Raw genomic sequence first — 21438 nt, forward strand, 5'->3', positions numbered from 1 at the left:
TTATTTTTCAATACTTTTCAATGCGTATTTTTAACCAGGAACTTTTCAAGTTTCACTCCTACCGTGTGTGACTTACACACACATATTGTTTTTTATGGAAAAGACACCTGGCGTTAAGTGATCACCGCCACCCACATTCTCTTATAACACCAGAGGAATCACGGGAGCGTTGCGGCCTTAAAGGAACAAAATTTAATTTGGGAAGTGGGGTGGGGGAACCAGTTGCACAGGCACCTTGTGTTGTCAATTTATTTTTAATTAACCATTGGGTGCTTTGTAAGGATTACTCTAAGACATATTTTACTGGAAGAAGTTTTATGGAATTTCTGCACACTATTTTTCGTTCAGTGTTATCGCTTTCTCTTGCTTGTCGTGAACAGGCAGGATGCGTTGGATGAATGCTTTATGATCATGTTTGCGATGACGATAGACAGCAGCCTAGCGTAACCCTCCAAGAAATAAGCGATTCATTCGACTGCATGAAATGTGAAGCCATTGATAGATTGCCAGATGATGGCTATATAATATGTATCTGTAAAAAACGGAGATAGTCGAAATCCACTACGTTCAGGGGCGGATCTACTTAAAGGCTTTTTGGGTTGCAGCCCAGGGCCCCGTGGATACAGAGGGCCCCCAACCGAACTGAAAACAATAGACGATATTGTCAATAATAAAAATTATGTAGAATTAAAAAAATCTGATCATTAGGTTGGCAGTACTGCGATCGATCAATCCGTGTGCGCATCTATTAAACGGTACCCGTTTCGTTTGATATGAATTTTAATTCCACGTCGCTTGTTTTCGGTCGGTGTATTCCGTGTATTGTCTATTAATGGAGACTAGTGCAAAAAATATACGTTTTCTTCTCTGCTTCGACCCACATGTGGGAACTGTTAAATCGTGAAACAAAACTAAAATTAACGTTAAAAAGTTGAAGCCAGACCAGATGGTCTTGTCACTATGATTCTGTCAGAGCTCTAAGAGTACTTATGATGGCATCCTGAAAATTCTCAATAGTTTCGGCGAAAAGAACGATGTAAATGAATAATTTATGAAAAGAAACGTGTTGATGTATTCCCAAACTGCCATACCATCTTAAAGATTTTTTAACGATGCCGATCACTAGCTGTGAAGCGGAGCGCTCTTTCTTCAGGATGTCGTATATAGAAAACAAATACAGGTCAACAATGTCGAACTATCGACTAAATCATTTATCAGTTCTCTCCATAAATTGCGATTTAACAAAGGACTTACAGTGCGATGGCCAAATAAAAGAATTTGCAGCACAAAAATGCAGAAAGGTTGCTTTATAACTTATACAACATAACCATTCATAAACTGTCAATTTATTTTGCTATAAATAATGTTTTAATAAATAAATAAAATATTTTGTTTTCCTATTTTCTTCCTGTACTTAACATATTATCTAATATATACCTACATCACTACAGAAAACAGTTTTTTGACAAAATGACAATTGGCTGTGTATTAAGGTAGGGCCCCTAAGCAGTATTAGCCCAGGGCCCCACAAATTCAAGATCCGCACTTGACTACGTTTAAAGCACTTTTCGCTTTCAGACTTAGGCGGATTATACTTCGTCGCCTATCATCATACCGTTATTTCTAGGTCCATTTCAAACTAATGTCAAACGTTTCATACTAAACTAAATTTAAATTTTTACTCAGGCAGTCCCACCTCATAATACATAGGTAGTATTTACTTCAAACGTCTATCAAAGACAGAACCGGGAAGGGCCCATATAAAAATTTCATACGAAAAGCTGTTTAATTAAAGAATGTTATAAATGATGATCTTTAGTGTTAATTCTGCTGCTATACGAGAGAGAGATATCCCGTCATCATTTAAATCACTTTAAATAGGAATAGATTTCCGCATAAAAAAGCTAACTTCAATTTTCTTTAATAAAATACACTTTAATAATAAAACAATTTATTCAAGCGTTCCCAACATATTTATGGTACCGTTTATACATAGTGTACATATTAGTCAATGTCATTTGTCCCACAGCGCCCGCTAAGCCACGCCTTAAGAATGCCATAGAGTGCGTAGAGTCACACGCCTGTATCAACAAAACCACAGAGTTCTCTAAATGTTGACGAATTATTTTCGGTGGATGACAACTTTCCAAGTACACACAGAAATCTGCCACTGCATATGCCGCTATATTTCTCGAAACGTGCATTTTGCGTTTTGTTATTGACTGTGTAAGTCTGAAAGTAAAAAAAAGACGACACATTTAGCCGAATGGTTAGTGACCCTGACTACTAACTAGAGGTCCCGGGTTCGAATCCCGGTAGGGGCAATCATTTATATGGTGTATATGTATGTTTGTTTCCGAGTCATGGATGTTTATGTATGTTTAAGTAAGTATAGTAAAGATCATTTGTGTATAAGGGTGTCAATATTCTTTATTTATTTAAAATATTGCACAAATAAAATGTGCAAATACACTTTTTTATGACAATAAGGGACGGGACGCCCTGCCCATTACAACGCAGGGCCGCTCAGGATTCTTGAAAAACCCAAATATTCCGAGCGGCATGGCACTACAATTGCGCTCGTCACCTTGAGACCTAAGATGTTAAGTCTCATTTGCCCAGTAAATTCACTACCTACGGCACCCTTCAGACCGAAACACAATAATGCTTACACATTACTGCTTCCCGACAGAAATAGGCGCCTTTGTGATACCCATAATCTAGCCGGCATACTGTGCAAAGGAGCCTACCACTGATAAATATACTTGGTCGTCTCTTACGACACCCTTGAAATATTCTTTTTATGCCCCGGGGAAGCACAGAAGAGCATCTTTCTATTAGGAGACTCATCACAACAGGCCAGATTGATTACTGTAGTGTGCTCGACAGTAACGTCTTACACTCGCGATACGGCATTCACTTTGTTTTAGTGTAATGCAAAGTATAAATTATCTAAGAATATAATATCATTTAAAGGCTCTCTTTCGGCATACACGTTGTGAGTTTTTAATAAAAATATTAAATTACAGATTATAATAAGATAGGGAAGTATTTTAAATACACCAACAAATGACGAGGAAATTAATTATTAAAGTTTAAAAACATCATACGTGAAAGTATGTATATATGATTTGCTAAAGCTGCCATTTGACATTATTTTGTCTATTGACTTTGTTCGAGTTTCAAAACATTTGGTTCAACATAAAACCTACTCACTTTTCAATAGAATGCGCTATCTCGGCGAACTTATGCTCAGTGGTGCGATCGTCCGGATCACTCAGCTTCGATCTCTCGCACATACACAGCACCAACGTCTTATAGCATTGCATGAAACATGGCCACCTGAAAAATAAACTCAGATAAGTTATGATGAAATATAGATATTTTGCAATTATAGACTCATTTAGGATAGGTACGAAAATATATTTTCATCCATATCATATATTTCATATCATCATACAATGACGTTCTATACACATATGCGGATTCACAGTCTGATAGCGGAACGGCAAAAGTGTGCTTAAAGACAATGTAAGCACACTTTTCTCCTTTGTCGTGTGTCAACTGGCACTGTCCGAATCAAACCTAAACTGAATAAATTCTTTACATTGCTGCTTATTGAACAATAATATTATAAACAACTGGAGTGTTTGCGGCAATGTATAGAGAAGTCAAAGCTTAGTACGGTGTATCATTATATTAGATCCTTATTCCGGCTTTTTTTATACGACGTGCATTGTCTATATGTACAGAATGTCATTGTCTACATAATACATGTATATTTATAATAATAAAAATAACTTAAAACTAAAAAAAGTTACTCAGTATTTAAAAAACATAGCCAACCGACGCGGGTAATGCAAAATAAATCTTGGTGCGCTCAGTGCGCATGACCTATGATGTGATAGTTCATAACAATAAAAACAAGTGGACCGATTATATTGAAAATTGATATTAGTTTTACTATTTTTGAAGCGGCAAAAGTAACACATACAGTGTGCCAAAATTTCAGCTGCCTAATTATTGCATTTGATATACAGCCCGCTGAGAGAGTCGAACAGACAAACAGAGAGCGGAGCCATAGTAATAGAGTTCGTATATTATAGGTTTTTTATACTTGGGCCATGCTGAAAGATTCTAGACTGGCCATTTGTTATACAAATAATTAAAAAAAACTATAACGGTATTTGAAAATGGAACACTCTGATAGAAGGTTACATTTAAGTTTATAAATTCTTTTTGATGTCATTATTCATCATTTCAGTCATTGTCATTTGTTTTTACATTTTGAAAATTATCTGGCCGCAATGCAATGAATTTTATTTGAGAAGTTTTATTCACACGCCTTTGTACGCAATCTAATCTTTTAAGAAGTATTTTGGGAATGATTTAAAGTCCAGTCTTAATTTTTTTTGGAAACATAATTAATATACAGGCTCGACACATCACACTAATGATTTTATTTTATGTTCAATTTTATTTCTATATTCATATTTAATGTATTTATGTTATTCCACATACATTATAGATTTATTTACGTACTAAACATCAAAGGAATTAGTCCGAGGCACTTGTGAAATTTACCTATTTTATGCATTGACGTAAAATAAAAAACGAGACACAATTACGCTCAAAAATTGTCTGAAGCAATTCTATGCCTACTCATCTATTAGGCAGAGTTTTCAATCAGTTGTGTTGCAACCACTCTTTGAATACAACAACACACACAATAACAAACTATTCAGTGAAAAACTGTCTATATTACAGAATATTTACACTTCAAAAGGATGCACTTTAGTATTTCAGGTAAGTGCCCCTTTAAATAAACAAAATTGTGTAACTAACTTGACATATTTAATCATTTTGCTAAATAATTACATTTTAATTGCTAAAACAAAATGTTCTTGCCTCGTGTTCGCGTCCTGGCTTATACATACATACAATAGCCTTTGAACATTACTGCCACGAAATATGGTGTTAATTTGAATGAATTTTATCTAAATAACTTAATGTATGTATAGTTAGAACGCTCGGACTTTTTTGAAGACCGTTTAATAGGCGTTTTTCATTCTTGTCTTTTGTATATCAATAATATTGTGCAAATAATTACCTTTGTACTTCTTTGATAAAAAAAAACAATCAAAAACAAACCAACCTATCTTCCAATAACTCCTCCCTGGACTGTATTAGACTGTTCAATATGGCAACACTGCTCTCGAAGAGGGCGAAGAACGACTTCCAAGAGATGTCACATTTGTGTGTCGAGTCTCGACCAAGAATGTAGTGCGTTTGGTGTTGGAGCACAAATATCACGTCTAAAAATTTATAGTCAAAGGAAATCTGAAAAAATATTGAACAAAGTTTAAACGAGTATCATATATTTTTTTTTATTTGAGGGGCAATAAGGCAAGTAAATCATCTGATGGAAAGTAAAATCGGCCATTGCACCATTGCAACTCCCATGAGTATGCTCTAAACTAGAAGGTCAAAACCAGTGGGAGGCTCCTATGCACAGGATGCCGGCTAGATTATGGGTACCACTACGGCGCCTATTTCTGCCGTGAAACAGTAATGTTTAAGCATTACTGTGTTTCCGTCAGAAGGGCGCCGTAACTAGTGAAATTAATGGGCAAATGAAACTTAACATCTTATGTCTCAAGGTGACGAGCGCAATTGTAATGCCGTTCAAGAGATTTTGGGTTTTTCAAGAATACTAAGCGGCACTGTATTGTAATGAACAGGGCGTATCAAATAATAGTATTTGATACGCCCTGTTCATTACAATACAATGATAGCAGCTGAACGTCCTGCTCGTCTCGTCCCTTATTGTCATATAAAAAAAGGTCCCTTAGAGTTATCGGTTCGGGAATATAGCAACCGGAATATTTCACAAAGAAGAAGAAGAAGACGTGTGGCTGTTCAGGGCAAAATTTTTATGTTAAACTATACGAATATGACGTACTTAATATCCCACGGTGAAAATAGCTGCTAGTATAATTATTATTAAATCCCTATTACAACCTATTTATAATTAAAAACAAATTTAAAAGAAAAGGTAAATTACCTTTTTGGCTGCCAAAATAACTTCAGCAAGAATACTCAAATCAATTGTCAGTATCTCACAAATCGAATCATCAAGTGTCACTATCATTCCACCATCTTGTTTATCGCCATCCCGATGTTCAAAATCACCCGAAAAGTGTTGCTGAATCCAGAACCTCATGTTTTTCAATGATCTGAACATAAGTTTTGCTAGTGCTTCACATTTCAATTCAACTATATTGGCCTTGAGAATATTGAGCCAAATGAATTTCAATACTCTTCGACTTGTTATTGCAGACTTTACTGTGTCTTCATTCTTCAAGATCAGGGAGGGTTTCTGTAAATATTAATTAAAAAATACTCTCTGTATCATTGGACCAATGGACTCTGATGCTGATAAGGATCAATCTTTGCACTGTAATGTATTAAGAAAAGGTGTAATAAAAATTAAAGGAAACACCAATTTTTTTTGTTTCATTATTTTTACACGGGAGAAAACTCACCTCCTATTCAAACTAAGGTCATTAGATTGACGTATAAACTTATGCATTGGAATTAAAGGAAACCATTTTGAGCATCTTATTAATTAGGTAAAAGTGAGAAATGAAAAAAAAATATTTTTTTTTCTATTTCTTTTCATTTTTAATATAACATATCTTTGCAAAGATTGATCCTTATCAACAACAGAGTCTATTGATCCAATAATACAGGTGTATTTTTTTTTTAAAATCTTTCGGGTCGATTTCCGTCAAAATTTAAGAAATTTTTAAAAACTAAATAAGCAGTTATTGGTTTCTTATAAATCGAGTGCATGACTCCTTTCACAACTTTTCTCTAAATCTCGTACTTTCCGACTTGGCCATCAGCGCCCTTCTCAAAAAATCTACCTGTATACCTAATATTTATTACTAATATTGAAAATATATGTACCTATATTTTTCTAAGTCTAAAAGTAACTCACTCATTACACTAGCAGTTTTACGTACAATTAACCAAAGCCTATTACAGAACAAAAATTGATACTAGTAAACCAAACATTTATTTATTTATAGATTTGTGAAGATATGCGTGCCTGCAACTCACCATTAAAACACACAAGGCGTTCAAATCGTCGACAATATTAACAAAGAACTGCGTAGACGACAACTCAGCCACATACTTCAACGTCACCACCATTTCATCTGTGACACTGTTGGTAATCTTTACTCGTTGACCGTGCACCATAGACAAGCGAAGTTTTATAGCACGCCACACTTGTGATAGAAACTCGTTGAATTTGTCAGAGTCTTGAACCATTTGGTGCCATTCCAGTTTCTTTTTGTATCTTAACATAATGTTTATAAGCTGTAGAGGTGTTTCGACGTGAGCAGCTTTGAATTTATCATCACCTATTATTTGTAACTGAAAACATAAATTTAACTGTACTTACATTCATTTTAGGTTTCTGTACCCGTAGTGTTCTCTTAAATTAAAACTAATTAATAATAAAAAAGTGTGTGTGTACTTATGTATGCACGCAAGAAGTTATACTTCTTTGGCCTAACTAAGCAAAAACCCTTAAATTATTTATTCCTAGTGCTATTCTACGTCTTGCAACGATGGCTTTTACAATTAATTATTAAATAACGAATACGGCTGTACGGGCTAAAAACCTTTGCCTATCCTAATAATGGACGAAGAAACCAAAAAAAATTACGAATGTCGCAAACGTCAGAAAATTTTATGGACCAACTTCACCCTGTTACTTTTGTGTTATAGTGATGTGCGCGCATCTTAAAATTACACTATCATAATTTTTTTCATAACGCGCCTAAGGAAGTATAACATTTAAAGACTAATTAAAGATCACCGCTAGCTAAATTACAGTAGAGGTTACAAATACCACTAAAAATTTAAAAACAGTTAACAATAACAAATAATTTACGCATTAAAATTATGTGTAGAAATAGAGTGCAAAATTAATTAAAATTATTTATCTAAGAACATCATTTCAATTGCTCATCTAACTTGCTCATGGAATAGTATGAAAAATATCTAGGGTTGTAATCATCCGCTATTTTATTGAAAGAAGGTATTACTCGCTCGCCATCGACATTTCTTTCTCACACAAAATTCATAAAAATATTCGTATTGTAGGTAGAGAGAGATAGCCCTTACCGCATTTTTTACGAAGAAATCCAATCCTGAATATAGACTCTCCGTGCTTTTTACCTCCGACCCATCATTTGTTTCACAACACTTTAGTAGAGTGAGCGAGTAAGCATTCATCGCATTCAGTGTTGCCATAACATCCTCACTAACGTCAAAATGTTTAATAACACTAAAATCTATATTCTTGAATGAGTCCAACATAATTTTATTTAATTGTTCTTGCAAATTTGCCAAAATTGATCTATACGCGCTTGTTGTAATGTTCCTCTTCTCCTTTGTTAAAATCGGTAGCAAAATGCATATTATTTGAAAAATAGGATTAGCGAAGTATTCAATATCCACCAACTTAGTTGACACTTTTGGTAATTTTGCGAGAAGAATCTTGACAATATTTTTAATAACTTCTGCATCTGTTTTGACCTTTTTCACAGCTGTTTCCAATAGACTTTTCACTATAATCAATTTACTCGCTTTTGTGTTTAATTTTAATAAGTCGAAAAAGTTATTATCGAATTGAAACATTTCGGAGACCGAGAATAAAATAAACACATCTGGCAACTTTGTACTGACTTCGTAAATACTCTGTAACGTATTATCTATGCTTCGTTTATTTTCTTTCACATTGCAGTTATTTTTTAGCGCCAATAAAACCAAAATGGCCACCAATTGGCTGTTTTCATCTAAATAATAGAGTTGCAAATGCTTAACAATATCCAAGTAATGTACTATTTTCTCATCTTTTTCTGTTATGGTTAATTTATATAACAATTTCATGCCACTATTTTCTTTTAAAACAGTTGATATGTCGTGGCTTTCTTTTAAACATTTTAAAAGTGGTTCAGTATTTTCAAATTGCTTGAGTATATTTTTAGTAGCTTCAGAAAACGATGCTTGAAGTAAATGTTTATTATTTGCAACAGCATCAATCAAAAAAATATTACCATCCTCACTGAAAGTCTTGACAAGGCATTTGGCAACTTGCTTCACTTGATTTTGGTCTAAATTTGAAAAAAGAATACTTAAATAATAAGATTTTTTATCACAACTGAGGGTAGATGATAAAGTCTTTACTAAGTGTGACTTGAAGGTAGATGCATAATATTCTGTTTTCTTCGTCTTTGTTACGAGTTGGAATGCTAATCTATTTAATACAAGAAGATTTTGCTGAAACAGATAAAAGAAAATATTATTAGAAAATTTATTCACACACAAATGTATTTTTTACACGAATAAAAACCATTTTTTTAATAATATTTACAGAGGTCCCATCAAAATGATTAAACGCATATCAAATGAAAACCAATTCAGTACAAATCGAATGCGTCACTTTACGACTTGACGTAGAGATTATGTTATAAGAGCTATTACGCACTGTCGACTTGTCGCCGGCGACTCGGTCGCTCGGCGACCGAAACATAGGCAACTAAGCCCAGGAGACCAAGCCGAGCGACAGTATTCCAAGTACATTCGTGCAGAATGGACGTCGCAGAAGCTGCTATAGTAGCGCTACTAATCAAGAGAAAGTAAAATAATAAAAAAATCAATAGAGTATTGGGTACATCCTTTGTTACAAAAACGGAGATCAAAAGGAATGTTTAAAATATTTTATGAAGACGTGATAAAATACCCTCGTAAATCCCTTTTCTTCTTTTGCTTTTGTCGCTTGTGCGTCGCCACGTCGCGGCGAGTCACCCAATCGCTTGGGCGACCGACGACCAAGTGCGTAAACACCTATTTAAACTGTAGTAAGTCACAGTCGCCAGCGACCGAGTCGCCAGCGACAAGTCGACAGTGCGTAATAGCTCTTAAGTGTAAAATATTTATTACGAAAAATCTCCAAGGTCTTTTATCTACTGGTTAGAAACTTCAGTCAACGCCTGTTCATGATGTTTGAAATAACGTTGAACGTATTCGGAAATTAAGTAATCCTATTATTACGACTGAAAGTACTATAACTACCCTACCTGGAAATACAATATAAAACTTACCATTAAATCATTTTCATCAACATTTATTTTGGGAACTAGTCCTTTGAAACTATTTTTCAAACTTGGTAATATCACACCCATGTCAAATATATCATCACTGTTATCTACTTCTGATATATCTAGTTTGATGTTGCTAAATTTAAAATTTAATACTTTGAGCTCTACAAAGCAAATACATGTTTTCAAGAATGCGGAAACAATTCGGGTATTCTGAAACAGGACACAAATAGGTATATTTAAAAATATTGTTACATTTTAATTTATTTGATTTAAAAAATATTAACATTAAGCCACTTCTTAAGTATACTGTGAAGTATTAAAGCAGGTCTTTAAATTTCAACTTCGACCCGTACTGCAAGGATGTACCAGGTTCTTTAAGAAATATTGAATTTTATTCCTGCCTCTAGAGCCTATCAGTTGGGGATAACTATTTAAAACTCACATAATCCAACTGCGCTAAGCATTCAGCTAAAGTCTTCAATGTACCATTTTCAAAATTGTGAAATGCCGACCAGAAATCTTCTCCAATAGGTAATGGTACCGAGTGATCCGCCATTTTATTGTAACGCAAAAAGCTCGACAAAATGGCCGACAGCATTTCTGTTAGAACTGTGACCGAGTTATCTACAAAGAGATTTTATAGGTTTGTAGCATATTTATAATTCAAAAACCATAATACAGAACAATTTCTAGGATTTCTTAAATAATTTACAACTGAAATGGAGATGGGCGGGACATCAAATAAACAGCAGAGAGATTCTCTATGAGAGAAGTAACAAAGGTACACAATACCACAAATGAGAAGAAAATCACAAAACCACTGCTGGTATAGTGGAAATAGTAGTTATAATTGAAATTCAATAATAATGGTTATTCTATTCTACATATATTTATATCCACATTTCACATAAGTACTATTAGTACTATTAAGTACATAAACATTGCAGTACCTTAATATTTTTTATTCAATATAAGCAAGCAAAGGTATTAGAGGGTCATATGATACCCTAGTGTAGTAAGTAACCATTGCAACATATTACAACAAAGGTAACATTTCTATACTTCTTAATAAATGTCAAAACACACTTATGGGGAAAACTAAAAATAGAGTTCGTGATACCATTAGAGACATTTCCATCCAATGGTTTGGTATGTTGGTTTATATACTAAAAGTAACTATAATTAACAAACAAATTATCAAAATTATTTATTTCTACCAAGATGCAATAATTAAATTATACTTACTGATATTTCCAATTTGTAGATGTTTCAAACAATACTCCTCTAAGTCCTCTTGAAACAGTAACAATAAGTCTTTATTTTGTCTAAACAACAGTTCTGAGGTCAATCTACCATAAATATCAACACAATCATCTGGCAATAAATCACTTCCATCCAGTTCATGCTCTGACTGATTTAAATCTAAGGTATTTTTCAAATGTGGCAACATTTCATGAATAAAATGTAGTCCCCTTCCAAGTTTAAACATAGTTTTTAATAGTAAATTTATCATTTCTATATACAAACTCATTGTTGAAGAATTCTTTTTTGCTACCATAAGTAATGGCAAAATTTGTATGGTTACTTGTTCAACCAATGTAGGATCTAATTTTAAAGCTGTAGTTATTAGATTTAGAGTCATTTTATTAACTTTCTTCCCAACTTTTATGTTGTTAAATAGCACATCTTGCAAGAAAAGCAGGAAAGTTTTTACTGTTTCTGCAGATCTGTCATTTATGGTATCCCTTAACTGGATACTTATATCTATTTCATTTTTTACAAGCACTTCTAACATATGCAGGAATATACCACGTTTAATCTTATCACTGTCAAATTCAATGGGAGTTAACTTCATCGCCGAGTTAACATAGTTTTGTTTTAAATCAAGGCAATTACACAGCATTATGTAAAATGCAAATATTAACTGACTTTCATTACTATAGCTGTAAACAAATACAGAAATAAAATTTTTCAGAAAGCTTTCATCCGTATTAGTCCGTCCTTCTGGAAATTTGAGGAATGCATCCATAATTTTCAATACAAATACTATGTTGCTGCCACTTTCTTCTATTAATTGACTCAAATCAGCTTTTCTTATTAGATTGTTTAAATAACCGGCAAAATATGATTTTTTATTCATTGGAAATAAAATACTTTGACATAAACTAAGAGTGGTCTTCTCATTTTCAGTTCCCAAATATCCAAATATTGTCTCTAAAATGTCACCATCTAAAAATAGAATTGTGAATTCGAGTTTCTTTTTACAATCTTTATAATACTGGGATATGTTCTTCAAAAGTCTGTCTACTAATGCACTATTTGTTGAGTCTGGCTGTGCCAAGTGTTGTAACAAGGTCACACTTATGTCTATAAAGTCTTTAATATATATAATCAATTGAGTCCTTATCTTTGAGTTTTCCAAAAATGTTATAATGTGTTTTATATCCTCAACTTGAATGATGTTATTACCAACATACTTGGCAACAATCTGAAAACAATTTTAATTTATATTAACCATTTTTTGCATTTACATTGTTTTATATCATAATGAAGTAGACAAACCTTACACATGCAATAATACCTCCAACATAATATTATAAGTATTTGTTTATTCATATCTGTGATTATCCAAATCCAAAACAGAAACCCGAAATTATTTTGATGTATAGGGCTTCAAAAAATAGCATCTCCTGAACCAAACTAATGAATAGGGTCCAATAAACTTTTAGGCATAATTATCAATACAATGACTACCAGAAAATTGGGCGCGTGGTTTTCACAAACAAAAGAATAACATTTTTGTTAGGCAACTAAGTTAAGCAAGCTGAACTAAGTTAGCTATTAATAATTTGTACAACAACACTCCAATCTGAATATATTTCTATTAATCATAATATGTGATCTGTGCTCAGTGTTTCTCAGTTCATACTTTATGAAGAATGGAATGTATTGAAACACTATACGTAAGCACACGACGACGTTCATTCGGACCTTATTAAGCAGCAAAAATAATGTCATAATGTGTTGTCCCGACCTCTAGTTGCTATTCATGCAAAATTAAAACTATTCAGTAGTTTTTGCGTTTTGCCCGGACATAGATACATAGATCAGACTATATACTTTTTTGGATTTATTATATTTCTATAGTATTGTTAGTAGAACACTTGGCAATTATTTTTTAACTGACTGACACAGATACGGCCAGAATAGTATATTTTAGTTACTTCCACAGCATTATGAGCTATGGTATCCTTTTATGGGGTAATGCTGCTGAGATCGATATGATATTTGTGCTGCAGAAGAGAGCCGTTAGAACCATTTATAACATGGGATCTAGAATTTCGTTAAAGAATAAGTTTAAAGAAATAGGTATTATGACAGTGGCCTCACAATACATTTACGAGAATTTGATGTTTGTACAAAAGAATAAAAATAAGTTCACAAAACTAAGTGACTTACATAGTATTAATACTAAAAATATGGGTAGACTTGTCATGCCTGCCACAAGACTCCATAAAGTCAGTAATTCCTATAGGTGTCAGTGTGTTCGCTTCTATAATAAACTCCCCGAACATATAGCAAATATGTCTATAAATAAATTCAAAGCCTACACAAAAAGTAAATTAAGCAGCAAAGGCTATTACAATATCCAAGATTATTTAAATGATAAATCAGCCTGGAATTGAATTGATCTACTTAAAGTGTGATTTGTTTTATGTGATTTTAATTGTTTGATGTTGATTTGTTTGATTTTAATTTTATCTGTTTGATATTATTTATTTATTATTATGAAATTTAGTGTATGACTGAACTTAAGCCATTGTAAATCAATGTTATGAGTTCAATAAACGTTTTGATTTTGATTTTGAATAAAAATTCTATGTATACAGTTTTTACTGTTTTATTTGATGTAAAGTGAACTAAGTCTCAACACAATTGGCATGAAATCAATCATTTTGGATGACCTTCACTAAATATTTCTTGCAGGTAACTTTTCATCCACACTTGGATGACATATTTGATGTAAAGGATAGTACCTACCTTAATAAGTTCATATTTGAAGACGGTAAAATCATCACCACCATCTAACCACCCTAGAACATCTCTGAATTGTTTGCTTGTTATAGATTTCGTACTAGTTAATTCTCCCAGCCATTCTCCAATAAGTATCTCTTTTGTTTGGCTTGGAAAATCATGAGTATCAGTATACACCACATTTTTAGCAAGCCTAAAGCGCTTAGCCAATGGTATTGATGCATCCTGAAGACGACGTTTCAATTCTGTAATAAGAAGCATTAATATTTATTAGACAATTAAGTGTATAACACATAATAAATATATTGTAGAAAATGAAACGAGAAGAGTGGGGAATCAATAAAATGCGAAGTCTCACTGGTATCGTCGTCTTTTTGCGCTTGAACCGCTGTCGAGTAAGGGTGCTATCCATATCTGTTTTATTATTATATAAGTCATTGTGTCATTATTCTTAGAAGCTTAGTAAATTGATTGATGTTAGTTTTGTAACTTTTTTTTATTTATTTTTACAGTTAATTCTTATTAAAATTATATACACAGGATGTCCCAGAAAGTGTAGATAATCCTGGTGTTGGCAATCTATTAAAAAATGCACAGTTTTAGAAACCTCCAGTGTTAATTTGTAAATGAACAGAATGACCACAATCTCACATTTTGTGAGAACAGAGACCATGGCTTCACATGGGTCAGGATTAAGATAGCCTCTCTAATAGAACCAAAATGGAATGTGTCATGGGGTTGCTTGGTTGATGGGTTGCTCAACCCACTGGATCTGGCAAATGTAAATGCATCTGGATTCCACCCTACTCAACAACCATGGAACATTTAAAATCTCTAAATAAACTAGTAAAAAAGCTTACCCAACAAATATTTGAACAGATCACAGATTGCAGACCCAATACCAGCACTGAATGTGGTGAATACCCTGAAGTTACAACACAATCAGACTAAAATACAGATACAACTAGCACTACTACCACATAGGACAAGAAAATGGGACAATTATTAATAACATCAAACCCATTTGCTGAACTTAAAAATGAAGTGTAATTCAGACTCAGCAAACTGGAAGGCAACTCTCAAGTATAAAAAGGTTCAATTAAGAGGGCAAATGAACTAAAACTTCTAATGAAGTAAAGTCCAACCTTCAACAAGGGATGCCTAAATAACTATTGTAAAAATAATTGGACATGATAGCAAATAACAGTACAAGTATAAACCAAAACAAGAAAGGAGTGTTATTCTGAAGCACATACATACATCAACAGACCAAAAAAAGGTTCTGGCCAACCTAGATGATATAGTCACCAACACATGGAAGAACTAACTTCAACCAAACATCTGGTACACATTTGTGGTTGAACTGAAACGGAAAATAAACAATAAATAAAAATTAATTGGCTTCTATGGTGCCATTATTTTCGAACCTCAGAGACCAAAAAAAACCTAACAACAATGTGTTAATTGTCAAACCTACGAACATACTTAAAATAAAGCTGCTGGAAGCAATGTATCAATTGACTGCACACACAAACTACAATCAGAAAATGTTGAATCCAATGACAAGCACTTTGCCAACTATATATAACAAACTCCAAAAGCAAAAGTATCCACCTTTACTGAAAAAGACATTAAAAACAAACCACCAACCACAAACAATTATGAAACCAACCAACAAATAGTATTTCAGATACCCAGACTAAACATAAGCTATGCTGGCTGCACCAATTTAGAACATACCAATCCAAAAATTACAGGGTAATTTTTCAGTTACACAAACAAAACTGTTCACCTGCTTTCTAGCATATCTCACAAGCATATGACCATGTTTGGCATGAAGGCTTTTCTATAAATTTCTTTGTTCTGGCTGTAAATTATTACTTACTCATGCTTAGATTTAAACTTCTTCTATAGGTTAGAAGACTGAGAATTTATTACTCTTAACCTCTTGCAAAATGCCAAGAAGGCAGATATCAAGTAAAGGGAGAATTTTGCATCTTTTCTGTAGATATTTTATAAGTTTGCTATCACATATATATATAGTGGTAGGCTTTTTGGAACAGTTCTTGGGGGCACCCAAGCAGTAGTATGCAAGCATTAATAATTTCTGTATCAGTTTAAAAAGAGCTGCAGCTAGTGTAGTCACTGTACTGATGAGGTTATACATCTCAAGGATCACCTTTTGGCTCAGAATTTTGGGGTTAGGCAGCATTCTCATAAAATTAGTCCAAAATTAATTTTATGAGATTGCTGCTTATGTGGTCTTCATACAAATTTTATTATATTACAAATTTATATTGCAGGTAAAAATAAATATTAAATCAATTAATTGTTTGATGATTCCATTATTTGATTATTTTATCAGCAATTATCACATAAGAATATTCAATATGGAATAGTCATCCAAAAAATTCTATTAATATCAACAATTAAAAAGAGGAGACATTAGAATTGATTAACTTACCATAATCCCAGGAGCCATGCATGTTTACTTTAATTATAAAAGTTCTATTTGATTCTATCTTTTGAAGACCACCACTATTTAGCCAATGTCACATTGAATGGTGTTGTTGAACACTTGAATGGTTCTCTTGTTTATGTATCTCTCTAGAACAAATACATATACAATTAAAAAATCTTTATCTCTTAGTAAATACAAAGAATGATTCTTAGAAAAGCCTGATTTAAAATAAAAACAACAAGGATGGGACTTGGGAGACATTAATATGCTGTACTTTAATATGATGTTGACACTGTAAGATGGATGCCACTTCTTTAACAATTATGGTATTTCACATATCTGGCATAAGCATGGCATCTAAAAATCCGACGATATTCATAACAGAGGAAAGGTTAACATACTTAATGTATAGGTTAGTAATAATGCAACAAAATACTATAACACACTCCGCCACTAACAAAAACTATTAACTACATGAATAATGCGTACCTACAAATCTTTTTAAGTAATAGTTCTATTTGTATTCAATAGATTTATACATTTAATGATCTAACACTAACAGTAACACGTGCAGGCTCACACACGACGGTCTGTGTTTGTTATAATAAATGCCAAAAGGAAAGATAACAACTGTCAAGTGTCAAGTGACAAATGAACCGACGACTTCCGAAGACCAAGTAAATACTAACAATTTAAACTGAGTAAATAAACAAAACACTTTATTAATTTTTGAAACATTATAAATTATTATAGTTTTCTATAATAAAACATAATTTTAATAATATACTCCGTAGTCTGTTCACAAGCTACAGATACCAAGATCTCCCTACGCATGGCGGGTACGGTTAACAGCTTGGTTGAAATAAAAATATTATTTCATGATTGCTTCAACTTCGCCCAAAGGACATCGAATATAAAATATAAACGAAGTGAACTGAAGTTGAAAAAGTATATTCGTTGAGAAGCCAAATGGAAAAGTAATTTCAAAAGAAAAATAGAGTTTTTATGGCCCTTTTGACCAACGGCGTGCGAACTCTAAAAATTCAAATTATAATATTTTCTAAATTGGATTTTGCAAACCATAGAAAAACAGGAGCAATAATTTATCATAATTATTTAAATAAAATTATTTTAAAAAGTATCTTTTTGAAGTGAAAACTTCTTTTGGAGCACCGCAAGCAAATTTTTTCGTTGGTAACTTCACTCTGATATGAAAGGCTCGATCGTCAGGCTCGATCGGGTGAACAGACACAAGTCCTCCTCCCGTTTCCAACAACATTGTGCAATACCATTTCACAACCTATGCAGCTAAAAAATTCAAGAACAAAATACCACAATATTCTGGACTGCGAACCTGATATGAGACTTCAACTCTCTTCTATGAAAACTGATCACAATAAATTAATCAAAAATACGAAATCAGTTTCGTACCTCACATTACATTTTTTTAATAAGTAACTGTTACATTGTACTCGTATTATGCGTATCAATAAAGAATGCATATAAAGATATTTTTAGTTTATTGTGCTAAAATATCGTATAAAGTAACAAAGCATGCAAGAAAAAAAGAACATCTCTAACGATAACACAGCAAGAGAGAAAAGGATAGCAAATTTGTTGTTGGAACCGATTTTGAATGACAAGTAGTAAGCAGTTAGCCACGTTCGGAATTAGCTCCTTAATACTTTGAAAATTAAGTCAGCTAAACACTAGCTACCGCACACACTGATAAAGCAAAATTGGTCACACAACTACACTAGTTTATGAATATAAAACATCAAAAAATAATTGTATTTCGTATTTTAACCTCGTCTTCATTATATCAAATCTGTCGAGTAGTCTTAAGCACTTTTATTGTTACTATTTTAACCAAGCCATCTCATTTGCGTCTAACCTTATAACCTACGCCAAACGTAATGCACTGATTTAATTTAATTTTAAATTTAATTTTAATTTAATTGGGACAAACATATCTCATCTTGTCTGACTTGAAATGCAAAAGAATAACTTGAAGCCATTTTATTTCATTTTGATAACCATTACGTGTGTGATTTATGCGAAATGAATGTTTTAATGCGAAAAAAAGTGTGTTTTTGTTTTTATTGTTCGTTTCGGAAACCGTGAAAACCGAAAACGATTATTGTTCCGGGCCACAGAGATTATCCTCTAAATATTTTCTGTACTCTACGTTACGAATATAATATTGACAATGACAGCTAGCAGTCGCTCTGTTTGCGTTCCAGATCGGTTCTCGCTTATGCTATAGTTCATTCTCTTGTTGTTGTTACCGTTTCGTTCATTGCTCATTCGAATTTCGATTCAATTCAATCAGTCTGCGTGGAGCATTTGCTGGAGTAGGTGCTGTCGAATCGTATTTTATAAACGCGTTTTGTTGTGATTTGTGTTTTGTTTAGTGTTTAATAATGGCCTACAACGGTGGCGGTGGAAAGCGACTATGTACCGGGACGGATCTTGACACGGAGAGGGTAAGTTTCATGTATTTTCTTAAAATTGTTAAACTCGTATTGTAGGTGAACAACAACGAAAATGGCCGTGTTTTATACCATCATGTTTCCCGTGCGAGTTATGTTATCATTGCAATTTTATATGAAAATATCAATTTTGTCCTATCATTTTAGGTATACAATATGTATTAGGAGTTTGTGTCAGTTGAACTGAAACACGCTTGTTGTTGTAAGTTTGAGGTTATTTGTTGAGGCCATCTCGTTATAACTCAAAAAGGTAATGGGTTCGCTTTGGAAGTCTAAATGTGAGACCAGACTTAAATTTTTGTACAGCCTAGATCTGTTTTATCATTATAATACCGGTGCCTCAGTCAATGTATAAGTCTTAAACTGTCATTATTATGTGACGGCGCGGCGGGAATTTCGTTAGCGTGTTAATGTAATAAACATGAATTTTATGACTGTTACTAATTTCTTAGATAGGAACAAGATGATACCAAACCTCAGGTGTTAGTCAAAGTACTTTTTAAAATATTATTTATTTAACTTATATGTTATGCAAAGGGGTAAGTAAATTTGTATAACTTATTATGTATGTGTACCAGCATAGAATAAAAAGGACACCTTTATGCTTTAATGTATATGTAACTTATTAATATTGGAGTTCATCTAATTAATGATAATTCTCATTTGATTCAATTCATTATCATTTGTTTCCTAATTAGGGACTAAATCTATGAGCAATTCCAAAACACTGTTTTTGTACAATGTTACCATTTTACATGAACATTTTATGTAACAATGGATTTTGATGCATACAGAACACCTCCAACAGTACTGAAACTAATTTGGTTTCATCTCTAGAACAATCTTAATGTAATATGTTATTTAATATAAAGTAGTATTGTTATGGGAATATGGAAATTGTAGTAGAACCTCTGTAAGATGAGCTTGAGCTATGAGATGCAAAAATATCTCCAATATTTTATAGAAATTTTTGGCTTAGAAAGAAATATGTCTAACTATTAAAATTACAGTTATATTGTTTGAAATTCACATATATTAAACCACAGACATGGACAAGTGTCTCCCCTGTGTTTGATACCACAATTACATCTATAGTATGTTATTTTGCCGCAGTTAAATTTGGCAGTACTGCTTAGTTTATAGTATCAAACTAACTATTATCTCCAATATATACTAGGTGTATTTTTCACATCAAATCACATATGCTGATTTCATAATGCCACTCTTATCTGAGTATTATTTTCTATGTACATATTATAGAGCATATCATGTTGTTAACATTTTCAATGCTAAATCAGTGTGTGTTGTCAAATGGTAAAGCCCAGTATTTTATTTAACATGCAATTGTGTTTTAGACTAATTTATATAGTATAATATATTTAATTTTAAAATAAACTTATCTGATATAAGTAATTGGTATACATTAAGACATGACAAACACTAACTGTCAATCAAATATTTAAAATTCTTGTGTCATGGTATTTACTAAATTCCTCCTAAACAGCTGAACCGGTTTGTATGAAATTTTGTGTGTATTTTTGTTAGGTCTGAGAATCGGCCAACATCTATTTCTTATAGCCCAAAATATCTTTTTTATTTATTAAATTGTACCACAATTCAATATTTGCAGGGTAAGCTAGTTATATCAATGTGGTCTTGCATTGGTTTAACAGGGTCTCTCACTCCATACATATGAATTAGAGATAGCTAACATACTTGACAAGCAGCAAGAGAAGAGGTTGTGGACACTCTTTTGAAGGTACACATCATATAAACCTGGAAACCTCACAGGAGGATGAATATTCCTCACTAGGGTTGTAAATACATGAAATTACCTTAAATAAAATAGTTAAAATATTATTTAATACTTATTATTTTATGATGGAGAGTAGGACATGAGCATAAAGGTCACTTTACAATATATAATTACCACCAACCATACACTATTGCAACATCAGAAGCATGATTATACAAGCCTTTTTATGTAATTTTCAGCTGCAGGGATAAAGGCACAATAACTTTTTAGAGCACTTCCTTTATGCAATATCTCTAAGCAATACCAAAAAAATTCACAGTTCACAGACTATGAAATTACAACAATTCAAGTAGTAATATGATCAATTTTAAAATTGCCTAAGAACTATGTGGACTGACTTTTCTATTCTCACCAATGTGAATATGATTTGGCAATTATAAGTAAAATTACTACTAACTTAATTAATTGATTTATATTCATACAAAGTGTGAATGAGTTGTTTGTCTGTTTGTC

At 32.8% G+C, this 21438-nt stretch overlaps 2 protein-coding genes across 9 annotated transcripts in view; one reads left to right on the top strand and one right to left on the bottom strand.

Moving 5' to 3' along the window:
* Positions 1-1934: 1934 nt before the first annotated feature.
* On the bottom strand, positions 1935-17286 carry LOC126972683 (uncharacterized). Of its 2 annotated transcripts, none has more exons than XM_050819586.1 (12): positions 17171-17286; positions 16681-16823; positions 14223-14461; positions 11427-12669; positions 10624-10805; positions 10182-10391; positions 8200-9357; positions 7126-7443; positions 6065-6379; positions 5156-5340; positions 3217-3342; positions 1935-2232 (listed from the first exon to the last, which is right to left on the bottom strand). In XM_050819586.1, exons 2-12 carry the CDS (start codon positions 16700-16702, stop codon positions 1956-1958), a joined length of 4275 nt encoding a protein of 1424 aa, XP_050675543.1. In that variant the 5' UTR covers positions 16703-16823; positions 17171-17286; the 3' UTR covers positions 1935-1955. The 2 variants fall into 2 exon arrangements, with proteins under 2 accessions (XP_050675543.1, XP_050675535.1); XM_050819578.1 differs by having other exon boundaries at positions 17167-17275.
* A 1682-nt stretch (positions 17287-18968) lies between these two features.
* Positions 18969-21438, top strand: part of LOC126972736 (heterogeneous nuclear ribonucleoprotein L) — a 423515-nt gene continuing 421045 nt past the window's right edge. For 5 of the 7 annotated variants that reach the window (XM_050819659.1, XM_050819681.1, XM_050819693.1 and 2 more), the window contains exon 1: positions 18980-19163. In XM_050819659.1, coding sequence (XP_050675616.1) covers positions 19101-19163 — 63 coding nt within the window. In that variant the 5' untranslated portion in view covers positions 18980-19100. Of the gene's footprint in view, positions 19164-21438 lie in introns of all 7 variants that reach the window. The other 2 variants (XM_050819756.1, XM_050819670.1) reach the window with 2 other exon arrangements.

The sequence above is a fragment of the Leptidea sinapis genome, chromosome 2, assembly GCF_905404315.1.
Source record: "Leptidea sinapis chromosome 2, ilLepSina1.1, whole genome shotgun sequence".
Classification (NCBI taxonomy): Eukaryota; Metazoa; Arthropoda; class Insecta; order Lepidoptera; family Pieridae; genus Leptidea; species Leptidea sinapis.

Bases quoted from the DNA above. Each gene is read 5' to 3' on its own strand.
- LOC126972683 (XM_050819586.1), bottom strand. From the start codon at position 16,702: ATGCATGGCTCCTGGGATTATG. The intron at 10,806-11,426 runs GTAAGTATAATT...ATCTCTTTGTAG, and splicing joins TCTACAAATTGGAAATATCA to ATAACTCGGTCACAGTTCTA. The intron at 3,343-5,155 runs GTTGGTTTGTTT...TTTATTTTTCAG, and splicing joins GAGGAGTTATTGGAAGATAG to GTGGCCATGTTTCATGCAAT.